Here is a 22,149-nt window from a genome sequence, read left to right as displayed (position 1 = left end):
ACATTCAAAATAATGAAAGGCTTTTACCTTTAATTGTTAATTCATGCTTAAGATAAATCTGTCACTTTAAACAGAAAGGTGGTATTTCTGCATATTGCATAAGAGAATATGATACTCTTAAGGGCTATGACATTTGCCTGAAGGGACAAGTGGGAAACAGCAGTGTCATAGAAACATTCCCACTTTTCTTCTGAAGTCTTCTTAATTTCCATTGGTCAGAGGCACATGATCTTTGAGTGAGGTGACTGGGAAAATAGGGGAGATGAAATGATTAGTTTAATTTCTGCTGTTCAAAACAGCTGATTATTTAGTACCAGTTGATGAAAGTATATCTAAGGTAGATTTAATATTATTGTGAAAACAACATTGTTTATACTAAAAAAGAAAGCTTGAACTTGGGACTTTTGATTCTGATTTTGTTTCTTAATTTTGGCGTGGCTTTGGCAAGTTACAATTCATCAGAAGGGGAGTGAAAATGGAATTTAAATTTAAGTACTTATAATCTAAACCTTTTAATGTCTTCATTCCAGAGGAAAGACTCCCATGCATATCAAACACTGAGTTCCTCATAGCCATCATCCACATCTACTAGGAACCTCCTCTTGTTTATTCCTTGTGACAGAAATCCAATTGTCATTGCAAAGGACAGAGATAGAAATTGTTGTAGAGGATCTTTGTGACCCTGGTGTTGATTAAATGGAAACATTTTTGAGAAATATTGCATTAAATATAATTTCCATAAGAATATAATGAACTAATTACCAGACAAATATTTTAAAAAACTAATCTTCATTCTTGCTCATTAACAGTGAACAAAGAGGGATGGTATCCTTTGTTGTTATTGCTTTTCTTAAATGTATGTACTTTGGCCTGCAGTTACCTGAACCAGCACTTGGACAAAAATGTTGGATCAGGAGTTTGAGAAACTATTTAAATGGATGCAGTGAGACAGAGCTGGTGCCAGTGAAGCTGCGCTGATTTATACAAGCTGTAGATCTGGCCTATGAATTTTATTTTTGACAGTAGCCACTATTACAGCACAGTCAGGACTTTCTACAGGCATTCTTCATGACACAGAGCACTGGCTCAGCATCCATAACTAATTTGGTGTTGAATGAAGCGATCGCTATGCACTGAATTGGTATTGAAACTACCCATTGAGAGAACATTCCAAAAATAGCAAAATTCAGCATGTGTTCAGAAAAAAAGGACCTTTTACTCAGGAGCATAAAAAGTCAGGTCATTTTAGTTGTAGTATGAACTGTGGATCTTTGAATTTTACTCATGCTTTTGATGATTGTGCCACTGTATAATGGGCAGAGTGGCATGGCCAAGGACCGTTGGATTGAAAATGGAATTGGTCATTATTCCTTGCAGTCTGCAAGGAAGGTGAAGCAAAGCCTAGTTCAAAATCCTTGAATCAAGAGTCAGAAAATCAGAATTTCACGAGGACAGCAGTAGTTCTGTACCAACTTCCAGGTATACTGTCTGCTGTTTTTGCATTGTATGTTCATATTGTTCAGCAATGACTGATAAAATTCCTCTCATTTCCTAGTATGTTCTTTGCCTTTTGGGAGATGAAGAATAACATCGAAGAGCAATTGAATATGATCTAGTAAGTGCATTTCTCACTCTTAAGTACAGCTTGTTAAATTTCATTTTGAGAAATGAAGCTGTCTTTAGTATAAATGTGAGGGATCCTGGTGAGAAGAAAAGCACCCCAAACCATTAAAAGAAAAAAATATTTTCTTTTTGCTGCTATATAGTTTTAAAATTAGCAATTTGTGCTTCACTTAAGGAAAAAAAGAAATTGCTGACAACTTGGAAACCAGACTGCAGGTAAATTAAATTTTAAAATAAGGATTTAGTATTCTTTAAGAAGGAAAAATGAATTTTGTCAGTTCTTAGAAGACCCTTAATTAAATTGAAAAGTGCCTTACTATGCTACTTTTATACATTAAGGAGGAACTATTAAACTGTTTTGGTGACTTCAGTATTCTGAAGTCTTGCTGAGCTGCTTTGTAGAGCTGCAGAAAATGTTCCATCTTTAAACAGCTGTAAAGTATTCTGAAAAGATTTCAATATAGCTTTGCTCTCTTCTTGTGGTTACCCATAGAGTGCACTCTAAATCCCAGTATTTGCCACTGAGCATTAATTTGTTACCTGTTTTAGTAAGAAATGTTGCTCAGGGCAGTCTGGACAGCAGATACTGAATGCTAATAGATCCCACCAAATGATGGTTACTCTCTGAGGAAGAGGTAAAGTAATTCATGGCTGTTTCCCAAGTTACTCTCACACCCTGTCTCACTCAGGACAAATGTCAGGGAAAAGACACTGGAACATGCTTCTGCAAATACTGATATAAAGATTATCAGTGTGCTTAGCTTACAGTTAGCTAAAGGATGCAGGGTACCAGTCTCTTCCCATTTGGTACCTAGCTTTGTGTCTCTCCTAAAAAGGATTCATTGCATCTGCTGAAAGAAACGGAAAGTTGCAAGAAGCTATTTTGTCAAATTTGTAAAAGGAGATTGTTCTCCCAATCTAATTCTACAGCAGTGTTTTAGTGTTGTTCTGACAGAAATAACTGTTCTTTAACATGATAGAGGTGAATGAGAAATCCACCCCACTTGGAGTCAAATCCTTTTCCAAATATGTATTTTCCAAAACACTAGGGAAGTTTACCATAATTACTTTATGTCAAATTTGAGCATAGATATATAGCCCACTTTTCTAAACTTTCTAAAGTTTCCCTTTGATTTCAGTTGAAGACAGCAGCCTTCAGTATTTCTTGATATAACATGGTAAACTATAAAAAACCTGCTGTGAGTCTCTCCAGAAATACTTATTTCAGTGGGAAATAAAGTGACTGTGATAGAGAGAGGTAGATGGATGGATGGATATTGTTTTTCAGTGAAGGATTTAAAACACGGGGTAAAACCTAAATAAAAGTTAATATATAACTCTAATCTATTGCCATCTATTAATATAAAACCTCTTAAATTTCATGTACACCAGACAACATTGTAAAAGAGGAGATAAGAACCTCTCTTTCCTTGATGTGGATTATGTCTGCTGTTTTTATTTCATAATTTTGATTGCAACCCTATAATTTATTGCAATAAGGAAGAAAAAAGAGAAAAAGAAAGGAAATACCTCATTATGCAGGAAAAGGAAAGTTTATTTCTTGAGAACTAAAACAAGGTCCACTCTTAAGGTATAATTACTAGTCTTTCAGCATTCAGCAACCAGACTTCTTTATTTCATGGTTAAAACAATTTGTTTTGTCGTTACCATTCTAAACCTAATTTATAAAAGCTCCATTTTCATAGCAGTTGTCTGTCTGAACCTCTTGATATTCATAAACCCATGAAATTATAGAATAGTTTGGATTGGATGGGACCTTAAAGATCATCCAGTCCAACGCACTCCCAACATCTACTAGACCAGGTTACTCAAAGCCCCATCCAGCCTGGCCTTTCACAATTCCAGGAATGGGGCATTCACAACTTCTCTGGGCAGCCTGTTCAAGTGCCTCACAGTAAAGAATTTCTTCCTGATATCTGATCTATGTCTGCCTTCTTTCATTTTAAAGCCACTTTGTCATGTTCCATTATTGCATGCCCTTGTAAAAAGACCCTCTCCAGCTTTCTTGTATGCCCCATTTAGGTGTTGGAAGGCTGCTCTAAGGTGTCCCAAGAAAGCTTATTTTTCAAGAAGGGATAAGTTTAGTTTAGAGGGTACCAAGGATCACAACCTTCAACTGAAATAAAAATCATCTGGTTTTATTGACTTGAATGAAACAACTCTAGTTTATCCCATCTGGGAAATTGGTCTCAGTTCAGACAATTTCCTAGAATTACAGAGAAAAATGTTGCCTTCACTCTACTGAAAAGGAAAAAAAGTTATAAAGAGCAGCCACAGGAAAGGATAATGTATATCACTTTCTTTTCCCTATATATATTTTTTTCCATCATTCCCTCCCAGCTAGTCATAGCTTAGATTTAGATCTATGGCTGCAGTGTTAGAGGAAATTCTTAAATCTGTGCATGTTCCTTATCTCTGATACACAGCAGCTGTCCTGTCTTCCATGAAATACTTCTGTGATTTAGATCCCAGCTCAGAAATCAGGTCTAGTAAAGGAAATCTCTGTCCTTCTATGTGAAGAATGTGAGACAGAACTCCCTGAAGTCTTTGCTGGTTCTAGTTGCTGTGATTACATTTTGTTACTTTCTGAGCATTCTCAAGCACTGAATATATGAACAGCAGTATGAATAAAGAAATTAAGGTGCTTTTCTGAAGATGCTTAAACCCAAGTTTTAAAACCATTCTTGCAGATCAAAGGCAGACAATGACAGACAATTACTTGGTAATAGCTGCCATTAGGCATTCTTGCACAAGTGGATATATCTAGAAATAGGCAAAGAACTGCATTTGCCTTTAGGCAGATAGCAAAATCCACTCTACAGTTAATTGCATAATCTTCCAGTCTAAAAAGTGCACTATGTGATGCAGGTCTGCAAGTCATCACAGTGTTGGGGATATACATGCTGTGTATCATTGATATTTAATGCCAATTAGCGCTTATATTCCTCATTGCTTTTAGTAGCTCACAAGTACATGGAACTGGTGTGAAATACTCTGGTGGGAGTGTGTCTGATCATGCCAAAAGTCTTTGGATACTTCACAGGAGGAAGTATCATGCATTATCCATATTTATTATAAGTGCTTACATGGGTGCCTGCTAATGACACCTTGGAAATATTTCATGTCCTTGTCCTCATGCATCTTTCTGGAGTAGGAAGAACAATACACAAGAATCCAGAAAATAATTTTGAGCCAAGGAGAACTAGATACATTAGCACTTTTGTCCTTCAACTGTATTTTTGATGTGCTCTGGCTAGAGCAACAGTCAGAATTCAAAAATTCAGAAAGTTATTTCTTGATAGAAGACAAACAAGTAGCTTTTTAAAAATAGTGTTGAGGTATCTTTAGGTGTATTAAGTATAGCTATGCATGTAAAAATGCATGAGTTTGAATGAAAACTTTACTGGCTATGTTGTGTTTTATTATTATCTTTAACTATTGACCAGATCATGTGTTGCCTATAGTAACTCTGTAGTTTTCAATGAACAGAATGAAAAAAATAACCTAAATTCAGTACTTGGGTCTTTATCAGTAACATTCTCCTTTGCTGGAAGCTTATTTGTTACCATAAGGTATGACAGCTGCTTTAAATCAGCTGCATTAATATATTGACATTTTAAAATATTGTACTACTGTTTTTTTTATAGCTGCCTTTTATATATAGGAACACTTTTTTAGCTGTCTCAGTTAGTATTTTTTCCTTTTATGTTCTCTGATAGTTTTAATTAAATGAAAATTATATTTTCATATCCTTGAAAACTATCCTGAAAGAATGTCATCAAAGCCCTAGTGCTTACATCAGCAATAATCTGCAGTTGGCACTATATAGCAAATTCTTATTGATATATGGCATGGAGTTCTGACTCCACTGAAACCAAATGCAAAACTCCCTTTGGTTTCTGTGGGAGTAAAATTTACCTATGATTGTCTCCCATAGAAGTAGTTAAAAATGCAAGTGTGTGGTGAGCTCATGCACACAGAATACTGTATCAGCTTTTAAGAGTCTGAACAGCTGAACAAGCAGGCAGCACTGATGATACTGGGCATTAGACCCTTTTGGTAACGTGAAGCAGATACACAGCACTGTAGTGAAAATTATCATCTGCTAAAGTATTGTAAGCTAGCTTTCCTGGATCTGATATGACTTTCACATTAATGTAATAGTATTTTGAATTTGGCCAGTGATTTTGACAAGCACTCTATAAGGAGCCTGTGTAAAGAAGATATTCCATTAAATAAAGGCGTATTCATCAAATTTAAAACCATGTCTATATGAAAAGTAATCTATTATTTTTCTCTATAAGACTTCTTGTAGTATGAAGTTCCAGAGAGATAACATCTATTCTATCTTTATAATTTATGATTCTTGGATTTATAGGTTGTCTGGACAAAACTCGAATAACTCATATATGTTGCCACATTTTCTCACAAATTCCTTTAAAGCCTTGGATTTTCACCAAGCTTCATTCAAAGATCTCTTAGGCATATATATATTACCAATTCTTGAATCAGATGACATTCTGAAAAGATATGCACTGTCTTGAATACATCAAGAAAACACATTGGGATGGATGATACAGGATTTTTCTAGTATCATATTTCAGCACATATTGAAACACAATATTAAATTACTCCAGGATTAATTTAACATTTGAATAAAATTAATTTGAATAAAATTAAAACTGGTTAAAAAAAAAAATTTTGCCATGTTAAAGTGGTTGACACAGTTAAAAAATGGACCTAGTTCTGTCTCATTATTTTTGTTTCCAGTGCCTGACTGAGCTAGCTTGTTAAAGGATGTTTATTCCCTGTTAAGGTAAAATCCAAATGTCATCTTATATGTGCATGTGTGACCCTATGACTATGCTTTATACAAAGATATTTGGGGGTTAAGGAACTAATTATTGGAATCTAGAAATTAAAACTTTAGTAATTAGTCACTTTAGAGTGAAACTGGTTTTGAAACATTATTCTTCAACAGTACTGTAAACAACATGAGTCTTTTACCAGGTCAGAAACATGTGTTTGTTAGAGAAAAATTGACATTTGAAAGAATATGGCGAATGAAAATGAAATTTGTAGAGCTTATATCAGTCTGACCTCATGGCAGAGAAGGTCATGGAGTAGATTGCCTTGAGGGCTATTGCACAGCCGGTATAGGACAACCAGGGGATCAGGGCCAGCCAGGGTGGGTTTCGGAAAAGCAGGTCTTGCTTCACTAACCTGATCTCCATCTGTGACAAGGTGACCCACCTAGTGGATCCGGGAAGGGCTGTGGATGTTGTCTTCTTGGAATTTAGTAAAGCCTTTGTCTTCCGCAGCATTTTCCTAGAGAAAATAACTTCCCATGGTGTAGACAGGTAAACAATTCATTGGGTAAAACTTTGGCTGGATAGCTGGGCATAGAGAGTGGTGCTGAATGGAGCTAAATCCACTTGGTCTTCCCTTTCCTCCTTCAGCTACTGAAGTTAGTTCTCTGAAGGTGAACTGTTGTTCTTTTTCAAGGGTTTTAAATTTCCTTAGTTGGATAGATCCAAATGATAATGAATGTCACATTTTGCCTGTTATACAATCTTATGGAAGGAATTTTCTTTCAGCTTTTATCATTGTAGTAATTTTATCATTATCATTGTTGGAAGGATTGGACTGTGTCTCAAGTGAACCAGACTGATGTCTGTGCTTTGCTGTTTGGGTAGAAGAGTCCCATGAGTTTCAAGTAAGAGTAGCATTATAAATTGCAGTTTCAAACTCCTGAAGTATTTCTTCAGATTTGCCATTTATAGTGGCAACAATTTGCAGCAAATACTTGATAATACATGTATTGCATCTGGCCAGGGTGGAGTGTGAAGCTCATGTTTGCAAAGTATCTTATATACACATCCTAAATTTTGGTAAATAATTTAATCCATTATTGCCTCAGCTTCTTCAGCTGTAAAAAAGAATAATATTACCTCTCTTTTTCCCAGAGGCCTTGTGAAGGTGTGTTTACATTTGACATCTATACAGCAGTCCAGGGAATGCTGAATTGACACCAAAAACTCCCATTGTGTGTAAAGGGCCCTGGGGTCACTATATTCAAGCAATTCCCAATAACACAACTCTCAGGTCAAAGTTTGTTGTTCAGATCCAGGAAAATACTTGTAAGTAGTTGTTATAGTCCCCCTGAGTCACCACATAGTTTCACTCTTAATTTTATTTCACTAGCTGCCTCCTAAATTGAATTGAAACATTCTCCCACTTGTGATATTTAAAGGTGTACAAATGCTGTGCACAAGAGAACCTGTGACCTGCTCATTGCCCAGCAGTGATAGAGCTGGTAATAATGTGCTTGCTATTCTGGCTGTACTGCACTTTGGTAACACCTAGGGTTTAATTGAAATACACCCTGACACTGGTTTTGTTCATGAAGCATAGAATGGACATAATTACTATGAATCTACTGAGGGATATTATGGCAAAATGTCGTATTACTAATTTTGGCTCCTCACTCTCTTTGGGGGAAAAAAAAAAATCACAGATTTCAGTAAAAAACAATGTGCTGCAGTTTCATAGAAGTCCTAAAACAAGTAATTTTCCAAAAAATTAACTTCTTATATTTCTCTGTACCTATTTTTTCTTTCAAACACTATCACAGTAGGATAATTGCATTGCCCCTAACAGTTTCATATTCCTTCATAATTAAATAAACAGCTTGTAAATTGCAGACCACAAAGTGCCTATGTTCCACTCTTACCTTAAGGGGTTTCCATAGTTACAAGGACAAGAAGTTTAACCATCATTTGCCAGACTCAAGGCTATTTGCAGCCTTAACTTTTTAACTCATGTCTCTTTTTCTCTTTGTTGCTTTGTTTATTAACAGAATGAGGGAGTAATTTGGACTCAGTTAGCCACTACAAATGCAGTGATGCAAAATGGACTCTGGTGCTTTAGCGTGTTGTTAGCTGGGTATTTTTTTCCCAGAAGGTATTTTGAAATAATACATATTAACAATACAGCCTATCGTTATCAAGGTTATGAAATATCTACCAAGCACTTCTTCAACTCAGCATCAAATAATTTAGCAGTTTAAAAAGGAAAACAGGAAAACACTCTTCTTGACACGTCATCATGGCATAGAAGTATTTAGGCAGATACCTATTTTAAATCATACTGCAAAAAAATATTGATGCAGATTTTCCATGGCTGTTTTAATATAATTTCCTTTCATCCCTCAGTCTCCTCTGTTTTACATACTACAAAGTTCATTTGGAAAAACTGCAGTTATTATTGTACAAACTCGATCTTTTCATGCCACTGAAATGGACAATTCTCTGATTTGCTAATATCAAAGTAATCTTCAAATTTTTTTTAAGTTACTTTGGCTTTTACCAGGGTATCTCTGTTGCCAAATTGTAGAGAGGTATAGAAAACTGCTACTGCATTACATGTTCGTCAAGCTAAAATAATTTTGTCTTCTTGTGTATGTTATCTGCTGAGGTCCAGAGCTCAGCAAGGCTCAGAGGATGATGAGTATGGGTGACAAGATTATTCAGCATTAGCACATTCAGTAGACAAGTGCAAATATTGTAATTTACTAAATAATGTTTTGGACTTTAAAAACTAGATTCAAATTCTCTTGGGTTACGATGAAACTTTCTTAAGTGCAGGTATATACTCTAATTTTTTTTGTTTGTTTGTTTGTTTCTCTTCATTATACTGGCTACATTCATATATGCATTCTTAGGTTGTTCTGACCTGACATTTCCCACATCTCTTTTTATCATTTGTGAGTAGTGAGAAAATTCTGAAAGTAATCAGAGCTAATACCTTGGATTCCATGAGCCTTACACATTTTCACCTTTTCATTTTTGAAAAGACACAAACTTTAATATTACATAAAGTAACAGATTTTTTACCTACCAGTTTGAAATGTTCTAGTACATTTTTTAAAAGGATGTTAATTTACAATTTAATGTTTCCGTGTATAAAAATTGATGTTATTATACTGGAGCAAAACTAGTTTGTTTGAAATAAAGTATCACTGTAATATGTCTAAATAGATGTTCAATCGCTCCTAAAACCAGAAAATACTATGGTACTTCAAAAAATTGCCCCAGTATGACAGGACTAAAACCTGTGCTGTTTTGGACCAGTGCTTTTGAACAGCATATAGTTTTTATTAAGGGTTGTTTTTGTGCTAATTTTTTTGTGGTTCTCAGATGCCTTCCGAACATGGATCTGTGATTTTAGTTTGATAATGAATGAAAAAAGAATTTAAAAACATAGTTTTAGAAATTGTGCAGTTTAATTATTGCTCACTGAGATACTTCTGCCATAAGATAGGCAAGTCTTGAAGGTTTTGTTGGACTTTCTCTTATTATCATGGTTGGCACATGAGGTGCCATGACAGACTTCTGTAATTAAGAGAATTTTATTATTAGGCTGTTGTAAAATTTCTATTGTTCAGTTGTCCATTTTCCCCTACATAAATATCTGTCCTGAAAGAGATACAAGATGAAACAAACAACAAAATGACAGAGAAAGTGTATTTAATGAACTGAATTAGTGAAGCAAAATGGAACTTCAGTAACCTAGGGGGATCAGTGATGAGGTAGAAAACCTTTTTACCTTTATGTAATTGGTTTGAATCAAGCCCAAGTCAATACAGAACAAAAGTTCCTAATGTCTATACGGGGTCTCAAGAAAATGAATCCAAATTAACTTTGAAAAGGGACTAGCTAAACTACATTACATCCTTTTATGGACACTCTTAATTGAAGTTACAGTGGCCTTGATTCAATTTAGCTTAAATTAAATTCTAAATAAGAATGTCCACACTAAGATTTAATGCAATAGAATTAACCCACTTAAAAGTTAATTCCAATTAAAATTCTAGAATGTTTCTGGGTGCACTAAAACCAAGCTGTATTGTGGTGGCTTTTATTGAAAGAATTTTAGCTCATTGTGAATAGTTCATAGATTGCTCCTATTAATACAACTGTGAACAGTTTGAACAGAGAAGTTAGGATTGCTCTGTCCTCATCACCCTTGGAGTGACTCTCTGGAGTAGCATCCAGGGAGAGGACAACAAAGTAGTATAATTCCTCTTAAGATATCTAAGTTTGTCCTAAGGAAATATTCATTACATATTATCTGATGTTTTCTATCATTTTACTGTGAAATTAGTTTTACTGAGGATACAAACTGCAAATGATGCTTAAAATTATATTTATAAATAAAGAGAAATAGAAAACTGATTGAGATTCAAAATATCTTAATTTCTAGCTAAAATGCAAATATTTTTGCTTGTACCAATGTGCACTCAAATTCTCATTTTTAGAAGGTTTATTTCATGTTCTTTTCTTTTACCTGATGTTAAAGAGAAAATTTTAAACCTTAGGAAGAAATGAGAGAGGAAACATGAAATCATGCTGGAAAATGAGGTGGGTGAAATAAAGCTGGTTTCTGTATAACAAAATGAAAGACAAGAAGAAAAAGGCAGACTGGGTCAAACTCACCCTTGATTGAACTCCACTGAAATCAGTGGTGATTCAGGAGGATTGAATGTGTCCAATCACATTTAGGTCTTTCAGATCAGTGTCTTAGTGATTCAGTTGAGTCTTAAAAGGCTTGCAGGAGAGAACTAGGAAGTGTCTGCGGTACAGCAATATCCTCTCTGCCTCCTACACTTGAATGCTTCAAGGGGACACAGAACTATGTCCCAGAGCAAAACAGTGAAACATGCAAAGAAAAGAATAATTTGCATTGTGAGTGTTTTGATTGTCTGGTCTCATGAGTAATCAGTTTGCATTTCAGGGCTGTCTATCTAGCCTGCTTTGGCCTCCACTGTATTTAACTAAAAATAAAATAAAAAACAAATAGATAAAAACTGCTGGGGTTTGAAACCTCACAGGATTTTAGACATTATTGCAATGGCTCCCTTAACTGCTGTTGAGACTTTTAAAGTCCTATAGCAGTGAAAAGGGAAAACTGATTTTGAACAATGTAGATAAAGTTACCCAGTTCTATAGTCATAGACATGGGGTTTCGTTGTAGATCAATCTATTAGAAAAAAGCCAAACACCTCTGACCAGAGTCAATCCATGAAGAAATAAAAAATAAGATTAGGAAAAGGAAACCATTTTAAAATGGCAAACCTACTGTAAACCGTTTAATTGATTTTTCATGATGCATTGTAGTTGCCTGTTAAGATCATAGCATGTGTTCCTTTGTTAATGACAAAAGCATCCCATGGAAAAAGAGAATGGTGTCATTGTACTGTGTAGGGGCATGAAACAGCATGCAAACTGCTTGCACTGCTCTTCAACTGAGAGCTCAAGTCCTTGAGGGTTCAGCCAGGTGGAAAGGTATTTCCAGAGAGGAAAGAGGGGAGGTGAGGTGGGCAGGAGATTATGGTGAGTGAATCCCTGGCAATGTAGTTCCATTGGCCCAACCCTGCACAGCCATATGGGGACACACATGTGAGGCTGCTGGAGCATTTGCAGAGCAGATGTTGGTAGAGCATTTCTGACCCCGGTGGAACTCCCTGCCCACAGCTCAGTCTCTATTCCGGGATGAAGGCTAACCCTCGTGTGTTTCAGTACTTTGTGGAGCTAAAGCATATTGTGTGCGTGTCTACCCTGAAATTCCCTTGGCTGCTTCTGCTGCCCATGCTGCCAAAAGGGGATCAGTCTCAGGCCCTCGGAGCATTCAGAGTTCCTGAAAAGAGAGTCAAAAGAGTTACTTCTGCATAAGGTCGTCCTGGGATTTGGACCTATTTTTACTGCTGTACTCCAAGCTCTGTTCCATACAGAAACTATTTTCAATTCTCTGGTGCTGATGCTACCGGAAGAGACTTCCCAGCATAATTAGCTGCTTGACGCACCTAGCTCCTCTTCACATGCTTGGAAATCTGCTGTTTAATTTGCAACTGTAGAGTGGCTTGTTCTCTGAAAAAATGCAGATATCATTGCAAAGGGTTTTTCTCTCAGAAAACCTCTTTAAAAGGGTGTAAGGTACAGCGGACATAACTGTGCTATATAGAGTGAAGCAAAGATGATTTTCTGAATGCGTCCACATATTTGTCAACTTGAAAAAAATTGAAAAAAGTGATTTGAATGCTTCTCATCCTGAAATTTTCTGGGACATGGCTGAGGGAAAGCTTTTGTGATTTAACAGTTCTTCAGCTGAGACTTAACTGTGATGAATTTGTGATGATGTAATTTTACTGTGATAGTTTAAACACCTGATTCTTGATAAATTCTGTCTGTATTTTCAGTGCAGCACATATCACATCTCAATTTTTTTCATGGCAGAGGTACAGCATGAACCAAAGTGTGCTACATCATACTGTATCTTAAACCATATATTGGGATAAAGTCATGGCCTTTGCACTGCACAGCTCTGCTGCTGAGACAGCTTTTCATAGACCCACAGACAAGACAGAAAGCAAAGCATGAGTTGCCAACAGCAACTAAACTGCCAGCTAAGGGTCACTGGAGCTTGGGGTCACTGGAGCTTGGGGAAATATCTTTGCCACCTGCCATACCTCATTAGGCAGATCTTTGCAAATGGCGTGGAAGTTCTCTTTTGTTATCAAAGATCCCCATTACAGGAAAATCCTTCAGCAATCAGAGGGAGCACAGTCACCTTCTCCTGGTAGTATAGCAAAAGGAGAACAAAGCACATCAGACCCAAGACCTCATTACAAAAAAAAAAAAAAGAGGTAATATTACAAGGCCCATAAAGAAGGCACCTCTGCAGACACATTTGGCAAAGTTACATTTCAATAGGGTAACCACGGCATCCTCCAAGCTGTCCCTGAGGAAAGTTGCACTGTGCTTAGCTGCAGAGGTAGATTAGCTCTGTCATTCCTTACTTCATCTTCTGTACTGGACCTTAAGAGGGCAGAGCTTTTAGCTCAGAGGAAAATGTGTAGTACATTGAGAGTAACAGAGAGTCAGATAAGCTATAGAGAGGAGAACATGCACATCAAATGTCAATTTCAAAAAAGAGATTTTTTTATTTCCGTGAAAATAGAAAACAAAATGAACAGCTCTCCATATATGTCTGGGCCATAAAGAGAACATACATTATTGTGCTAAAAAAACAGATGACTGTGGTAATTAGAGCAGTGCCACAGACAGACTAAAGGCCATGTTTGGAAACACTTTTGATAATTGTACTGTGTGTAGGGAACCAACTGTGCAGTAAGGAAATTCTTAACATTTTAAACTAAATTTTTAGTCTATACAGCAGAGGGCACTAGTGATATTGAATTGACTGTAGAGTTGCTATTTTGATACTAGAAAAATGAAAAAAAATAATACTTAGAAGACAAAGAGGTGTCAACAAGGACTAAAGAAGCTGGTTGATGATCTGTGTTCCATGTGCGGGCTTGTAAAGCTAAACCTTCAGTGTTTCTAGCATAAATAGGAATGGAATAGCAAATTACTCTAGTACAGAGCTCCAGATGGATCTTTATGTAAAGCCCATTAAAATATTTCCATAACACCCTTCAAGGCTTTAAATTAATTTTCCACTGTTATTTTATGCTGGCTAATTTTTTTCCAGGGTGTTTCCAAGATATTTATGATTTAAAATTGCCCTGATATGAAATACCTGCATCAAGAGTTCCTAATTATTTAAGCTCCGAGCCCTTAATAACAGCCAATACAAAAGAAGGGATCTTTTTACTACATTCTTCCAGCCACCAGGAATCTTACTGCCATATTTCAGCCTCATGCAAACCTCAGTAGATGGAAGTGAGGATTAGCAAGGTATTGCCTAGTATATTTTCTGCTGGTCATGGTCACTTTTTTGGATCATCATCTCCCCTGTACTTTAGCAGCACCAAGTCCACTTGGTGTAGTCTTGTCCTAAAAACAGGAGCCATTTTGCTTCCTGTACTAACAAAGAACAGGGCAAAAAACCAAGTAATATAAATAAGTCCAAAGTTAAATCAAATGGTGATTGCAAAAGCTAAGATTTGCTCTCACTGCCTCCTGGAAAATGTTCCAGAGGGATGGCAATATAGATATTCTGTACTTATATATTAAGCAAGATACGGCTTAGACACAGAAAGATCAAACATACCAATACATGTGAAAACGTATCTAGAACTTTGTGTTCACATATCACAAAATGTCACAAATCCTGTCTTCAGAATTATAGACTCAGAGAAGCTATCAATTAGTCAGTAACCAAACTTGTATTTGAAGTATGCACAGATTTGAATTTTACGGAAACCTGTCGGTGTCAGATTTCCCTGGAGGTCTTTGATAGATGGTTGTACTGAGGCATATGTTTGATTGAGACATCCCTAGCACAGGACCAGGGAGAACAGTAAATGTAAAAGCCACAGGCGATTTTGGCTCAAGAAAAAAGCTGTTCCTTGTGAATGATTCATTGTTTCAGTCAATAACCAAAAATAGGAAGGATATAGGGAATTTGTCATAAGAAGATAAAAGCATTTCTTCAAAAATCTTTTTGCAACTGAGACATATAAACACTTTGGTTTGGGTTAGACAACATTTACTGATCAGTCTCATAACAGGGTAATTTATTTGTTGTAATAATGTACTCAAGTAAAATTATTTTTTTTTCGCCCATGGAGCATATGTGTAGTGATGAAAAGGGAAGATTTTCTGGATGAAGAACTAGGTAAAGGAAATGTTGGGAGATACCCTCAGGTTCAAGTAATTGGAACAGGAGAAAAGTGCCTTGGAGTACTTGCAGCACGGCTTGGGATCCTCAGCTTCAGGGAGGCTAGAAAAGAGCAGCTGAAGGGACTTGGTGCATTCAGAGCCTGATGTTGAGGGTGCTTGCTCTCCCATGGCCTTTCTTATTTCTCTGTACTTTTTTGTTCTACGAATGTTGTAGTTTTCCTGGTCCCTCAGGGAATCCAGGATACAGGACTGAGACCAGACAATGACAAAAAGATAGAGAAACTATATGACATCCTACAAAGCTGGTCTTTAGTAGTGAATTGGTCTAAGATTCCTGTGCCTCTGCAAGCCCAATGTGCCGCCTGTGCCTCACCAGCCTTGTACACAAGGATAACTGGCAGTTCTGAAGGCAGACATAGCAGTGTTCTCATGCCAGTTTCAGTAAAGACAAAAATATTGCGCCAGTGCAATGGTAAAATAATTAGTTTGTTGTTTTTCTGTGTCTGTTTTATTACTTGTTAATGGAATTCATTATTCACTCCAAGTCCTTAGGATATAAGTTTTAGAAGAATTTTGAAAATGAGAAAGGAAAAACAAATTAATGCACAAAAAAAAATTTTAAAAGGGTGATAAAAATGCTAATACAATCACTTAACTATCACAGATGATGGTTAATTACTATTCAGCAAAATTCGTGGATCACAGGTCTTAACTAAGAACCCTAAAATTGATATAAGGCACTAATAGAATTCTTTTGACCTCAACGGCAGGTTTTTCTTCATAACTGTGTAAGAAAGATGGGAACTATGGCCTTTTCACCTGCTTTTTGAGTGCAGTTTTACTGCAGATGGACTTTTGCAAGCAAACTTGAATTTTAGTGATGGGAGTGTTTTTCCATACATCCTGTTCAGCACCTCTGAAGAGATAAGTGACCTTGTGAGCCTGCAGTGAAAAGGAAGGTGTGTAGAGCAGCGACCCCTCATCTAGTCTAGTACATTATCCTGAAGCTGATGTTCAGGAGTGCAGGTGTTGGCAGAGGGAAGGGATGGAGAGGTGGGAGCAGTAACATCTAACACTACAGCCGCAGGGTTCTCCAGAGTCATGGGACAGAAGTGTAAGCTGCAGAGACAGAAGTGACTTGCTCAAGGTTGCAAAACACATTAGTTTCATGAATCTTTCATAACAAGAATGATGTTTTATAAATAGCACATATAGAGAGATCAAACATACAGATATAGCCCAGAATTTCTAGTTCTCTTCACAGTTTTTTAACCATTCTATTGGCTTTTTCTGCAGTAAATTATTAAAAATGAGATGAGAACACTTGCTAGCTCTGAACCCTTATAACAGTTTTTTTTTAAAATGCAGAAATGAATTCTCAAAAACACATTGTCTGAATATACAATTAGAAAAAAAAAAGTTTCATTAAGTGAATTGCTGTGAGATGAAAGTTAATATATTTTTCCTGGTTTGGTGGTTTTTTTTGATGGGGTTTTTTTTCAGCTTTTTTTTGTTAAAGAAAGGTCTCTATTTTTTACAAAAAAATGAATCAGTTTGGAGTTGGGAGTGGAAAACTGTTGCCTTATGGTATTTTGTTTTAATGAATATATATGTACTATCCATCTGGGTGCTCTGGGTTATAAATATGCTTTAAGCTTGCTGTAATTTCTAAGACTTCACTTTTGGCTGATTTATAAGAAATTTCATTAATCTCGGCAACAGAGGAATCTTGAACTGAGCAGCAGATTGGAAATGAACTGAAGGCTGGGGACTATAAAAACTGCCACACATGTATCAGTACTGAAGTTCTTAAAATGGTAATGACCATTTGTAGTGTGAAGGTCTTTTTTCCCTTTGCAGTAAGAATTTTTTGGGAATTTTTTCAAGGTGCCAATGAAACTGCCAACCTTGCAGCTACAGGGATATTTTTCAGCATTTAAATAAATGGCTATTCTCATTTCTGTGTTCAGTACATATTTGCTAATGAGTGTTTCTCTGCTGCTGGTGCCAAACAAAAGAATTGAAGAGGCCATATCATTAAATTGGATGATGCTCAGTATGCTTCTTTATTTTAATTTTTTAATTTTTTTAATTCTTATAGGCAAGATCTTGCCCTGTCATCTGCATGACAGTCAGTTTTAGAGATTTACTTCTAGCTAAACTCTGATTCAGGAGTCATGTTTGTATAGACAGAGATTTTTACCCAATCCAGAAACTTGCTTTTCATATTATCTGTTCTCTATCAACATGTAAAAAAGGTTAACACCTTGAATACTCTGATAATTCCTATCTTAGTAGATTCTTATGTTGTTAACTTTTGCCTTTGGAGATGCTTGTCCTTTCTTTCAACTCTCCCCTGAGTTACATTTCTTTTAGGTATTCATTGTGATTGAACTTCTTATCTGCCATCCACCTGTATACAGTGTACATTGGAATGTGCAGGAGAACTAATGTATGGCTATTTCTTATCTCATTGCCAGTTGCAGCTGACATACATATCTGTACGGAAAAGTAATATTAGAAATTCTATACCTGCTCTCACTATCGAGTTTCAAGAAATTGGTAGAGTTGACTGAAAGGACTTGAAAAGCCTTTGTTGAGAGAACACAATTATTTGAGATTAATTTAATGTTATCCTTCTCATTTCTTCCTTTCTTTCAGACGATTCAAACTCCAGAAGGACCAACACCAAATAAATTATGAATGTTGAACAAGATGACCTTACATCCACAGCAGATAATGATAGGTCCTAGGTTTAACAGGGCCCTATTTGACCCCCTGCTTGTGGTGCTGTTGGCTCTTCAGCTTCTTGTGGTGGCTGGTCTAGTGAGGGCCCAAACTTGCCCTTCTGTCTGCTCCTGCAGCAACCAGTTCAGTAAAGTGATTTGTGTACGGAAAAATCTTAGAGACGTGCCAGACGGCATCTCCACCAACACCCGGCTACTCAATCTCCATGAGAACCAGATTCAAATCATTAAAGTTAATAGCTTCAAGCATCTGAGGCACCTAGAAATCCTGCAGCTCAGCAGGAATCACATCAGAACAATTGAAATAGGGGCTTTCAATGGTCTGGCCAATCTCAACACTTTGGAACTCTTTGACAATCGTCTGACCACTATCCCAAATGGGGCTTTTGTATACCTATCAAAACTGAAGGAACTGTGGTTGAGAAACAACCCCATTGAGAGCATCCCTTCTTATGCTTTTAACAGAATCCCTTCTCTCCGGAGGTTGGATTTGGGGGAATTGAAAAGGCTTTCATACATCTCAGAAGGTGCCTTTGAAGGTCTGTCCAACTTGAGGTATTTGAACCTTGCCATGTGCAATCTTCGAGAGATTCCTAACCTTACTCCACTTGTAAAACTGGATGAGTTAGATCTTTCTGGGAATCATCTGACTGCCATCCGGCCAGGTTCTTTCCAAGGGTTGATGCATCTTCAGAAATTGTGGATGATACAGTCCCAGATTCAAGTGATAGAAAGAAATGCTTTTGATAACCTTCAGTCACTTGTAGAGATCAACCTGGCACACAACAATCTAACACTACTGCCTCATGACCTGTTCACACCGCTCCGCCTAGAAAGGATCCACTTGCATCACAATCCTTGGAACTGCAACTGTGATATCCTTTGGCTCAGCTGGTGGATTAAAGACAAGGCACCCTCCAACACTGCATGCTGTGCCCGTTGCCACACGCCCCCCAGTTTAAAAGGAAGATACATTGGTGAGCTGGACCTGAATTACTTCACATGTTATGCTCCAGTCATAGTGGAGCCACCAGCAGACCTCAACGTCACAGAAGGCATGGCTGCAGAGATGAAATGCCGGGCATCGACCTCCCTGACCTCCGTATCTTGGATTACTCCAAATGGATCTGTAATGACACATGGGGCATACAGAGTTCGGATTGCTGTGCTCAGTGATGGCACATTAAATTTTACCAAGGTAACTGTGCAAGACACGGGTTTGTACACATGCATGGTGAGTAACTCTGTCGGGAATACCACGGCTTCTGCCACGCTGAATGTGACTGCCCTGGATAACCCTGGTTACACGTACTTTTCAACCGTCACAGTAGAGACTGTGGAACCTTCTCAGGATGAGGCACAGACCACAGAGCAGGTTGGGCCCACACCAGTTACCAACTGGGAAACCATTAACATGACAACCTCACTCACTCCACAGAGCACAAGATCAACAGAAAAAACGTTCACCATTCCTGTGACGGACGCAAACAACGGGATCCCAGGAATAGATGAGGTTATGAAGACTACCAAAATCATAATTGGTTGTTTTGTGGCTATCACTCTCATGGCTGCTGTGATGCTGGTAATTTTCTACAAAATGAGGAAACAGCATCACCGGCAGAGCCATCATGCTCCAACACGGACTGTAGAGATCATTAATGTGGATGATGAGCTTACAGGTGACACACCCATAGAGAGTCATTTGCCCATGCCAGCAATAGAGCATGAGCACTTAAATCACTATAACTCTTATAAATCTCCTTTCAACCACACAACAACAGTTAACACAATAAATTCAATACACAGTTCAGTGCATGAACCGTTATTGATCCGAATGAACTCGAAAGACAATGTTCAAGAGACTCAAATCTAAAACATTTATGACATTAAGGGGTGGGGTGGGGGGACAACAAAAGATGGTTTATAAAACAAATGACACAAATGACTGGGCTAAATCTACTGTTTCAAAAGTGTCTTTACAAAGAAAAAGAAATTTATTTATTAAAAATTCTATTGTGATCTAAAGCAGACAAAATTAAGTGTATTCCTCAGAACCTGTTTTTGCTGCAGTTATTTACCCTCCTCGTTCCCGTTTTCCTGCCCAACCTACCCTGACTCCCATTTGCCATATTTTTCATAGGAGATCTTGATTCCCTAAAAGAACTGATCTAGGAAATTTTGTAAGAATTCTGTTACACTTTGGGAATTTTTATGGTGAATTCTAGTGGTGAGATTCGGTCTATTTTGTCACTTTCTCTTTTTTCTTTTGTTTTCTCATGCCCTTTTTGAAATTATTCAACAGAGAATGGAGTAATAACAGTAACTTTGCAAGTGAGAAAAACAAGTAAACCTTTTTTTCTCCATGTAATGATTTGCTCTGTACTTACCGAAAGCACCATTCTGTGAAAAAAAATGGAAAAAAAGTAAAAAAAATCAAACCAAAAATTAATTTACTTGTGAAAGCCTATAAAACCCATGATCTTTTGAGCAATTCTAGAACCAGAATTTGTAGTTCAAACACTAAACTAAGATTATAAATAAAATGTTGTTTTTTTTCTGTACTTGGATATAGCTTATTCTTAGTGTGGCTTTAAACATCAGAAGTTTGTTAAAATTCTTATGATAATCTGCTCTGATGGTCCAAAACACAATCACTTTAAAGAGAATAATTAAATCATTTTGGATCATTACTGAAGGATATCACAGTTTTCATTTTAGTTTGTGAAAACAACACAATGGCAAACAAGGGTGTTTGATTTCTAATGCAAGATTGAGATCGTCCCTTCTAATGGTGTGTGCAATTATCTCTATTATATCACAAGATACTTTTCACAATGCCAGAAAAAGTTTTGCAAGGAACTTCAGTTGCCTCCAAATTTATTAGACCAAACTAAAAACCTTTTTCTGTTTTTTTATTATTTATTACTGTCAATAAGAAAATACTGTCAATAAGAAAACCACCAAAGCTAGTGGTTTCCAGTTCAGTTGTTCTGGGACTTCTAGGCACAAATATGAAAGAAGCTTAGCCATAAAAATACCTGTAATAAGAACTGTATCCCTATGTGCAAAATCAAATCAACATGCTCTTCATGGAGCAAATCACAGGTAAAAATCTGAGGATTTTGGTTTAAAGAATAGAAAGAACAAAGATAAATCAGAGGATATTTTAAGTTACTGTAATTTGCACGACAATTAGACTCCCTGTAGAGCACCCAGTTTCCATTAATTTAAACTCAGACTCATGTACCAAAGGAAAATGCACACCCTCTGCCTTTCTGTTTATATACATTCTCTGGATTTAGCTTATTGGTATAGGACTGGTGTATACTGTGCTTGCTGAAAGCTAAAAGGAAGGCTTTCCATAAGAAAACCCACTTCAGGACTTTGTGTTCTTCCAAGCAGAAGTTCTACCAAATTAAACTTTATGCATTGGCAGCTGAACAGAAGCATTTTAAGATTATTCAAATTAGGACAAAAAAAAGAATCCTGTATATGATTTCTGAATGCCTTTTCACCTGTTTTCTTTCTTAACCACCCTTACTGAGGGTTCCTGGGGCCTTGTGCTAGGTAAATAAAATTCTTAGCAAAATCTGTTTGTATCTTTCTAGTATGGAATAGCATGCAGGATGAAGACCCCACTGAAAAATATACTTCTATTCTGTAAGTTTAAGATGGAATTCTGATAGTTTGAGGAGGTAAACATCTCCTGTTGGATGCACAATTCTCAAGGTTGCAAGTGAATGTTGTAGTACAAAGGCCTGATTTAAAGAGGACTCAGTGGAGATAGGTGACAATGAATCACACCCTGCAAGGAGTCTGATAAGTATAATACCGAATGAAACTCAAAGTTCTATAACAATCTCTAAGAAACATTTGGCAAGGCATTATCCTTTGATGTGCTACACGAAAAATAATATCAACTCAAAGGGAATTTTAATAGAGGGCAAAGATGGACCTGAATGTAAAATATTGCAGCTGGGTTTCTTAGGTTTCCCTGTTTCTTCAAAGTGCAATTGAATATTTCATTGGTGATTTCTTTTAAGCATTGTGATAGATTCTGTACAAAATGACTACAGTTGCACATTCCTATGTATTCTTTGCCCACCTGGCTA

At 36.8% G+C, this 22,149-nt stretch overlaps 1 protein-coding gene across 7 annotated transcripts in view; it reads left to right on the top strand.

The window, feature by feature from the left end:
- LRRC4C (leucine rich repeat containing 4C) overlaps positions 1-20,598 on the top strand; it is a 483,508-nt gene extending 462,910 nt beyond the window's left edge. For 6 of the 7 annotated variants that reach the window (XM_066551192.1, XM_066551187.1, XM_066551188.1 and 3 more), the window contains one exon: positions 17,952-20,598. In XM_066551192.1, coding sequence (XP_066407289.1) covers positions 17,994-19,910 — 1,917 coding nt within the window. In that variant the 5' untranslated portion in view covers positions 17,952-17,993 and the 3' untranslated portion in view covers positions 19,911-20,598. Of the gene's footprint in view, positions 1-1,555; positions 1,616-17,951 lie in introns of all 7 variants that reach the window. The other variant, XM_066551190.1, reaches the window with a different exon arrangement.
- The last annotated feature ends 1,551 nt before the right edge of the window (positions 20,599-22,149 follow it).

The sequence above is a fragment of the Molothrus aeneus genome, chromosome 6, assembly GCF_037042795.1.
Source record: "Molothrus aeneus isolate 106 chromosome 6, BPBGC_Maene_1.0, whole genome shotgun sequence".
NCBI classification, from domain to species: Eukaryota; Metazoa; Chordata; class Aves; order Passeriformes; family Icteridae; genus Molothrus; species Molothrus aeneus.
This window is presented reverse-complemented; position numbering and strand designations above follow the sequence as displayed.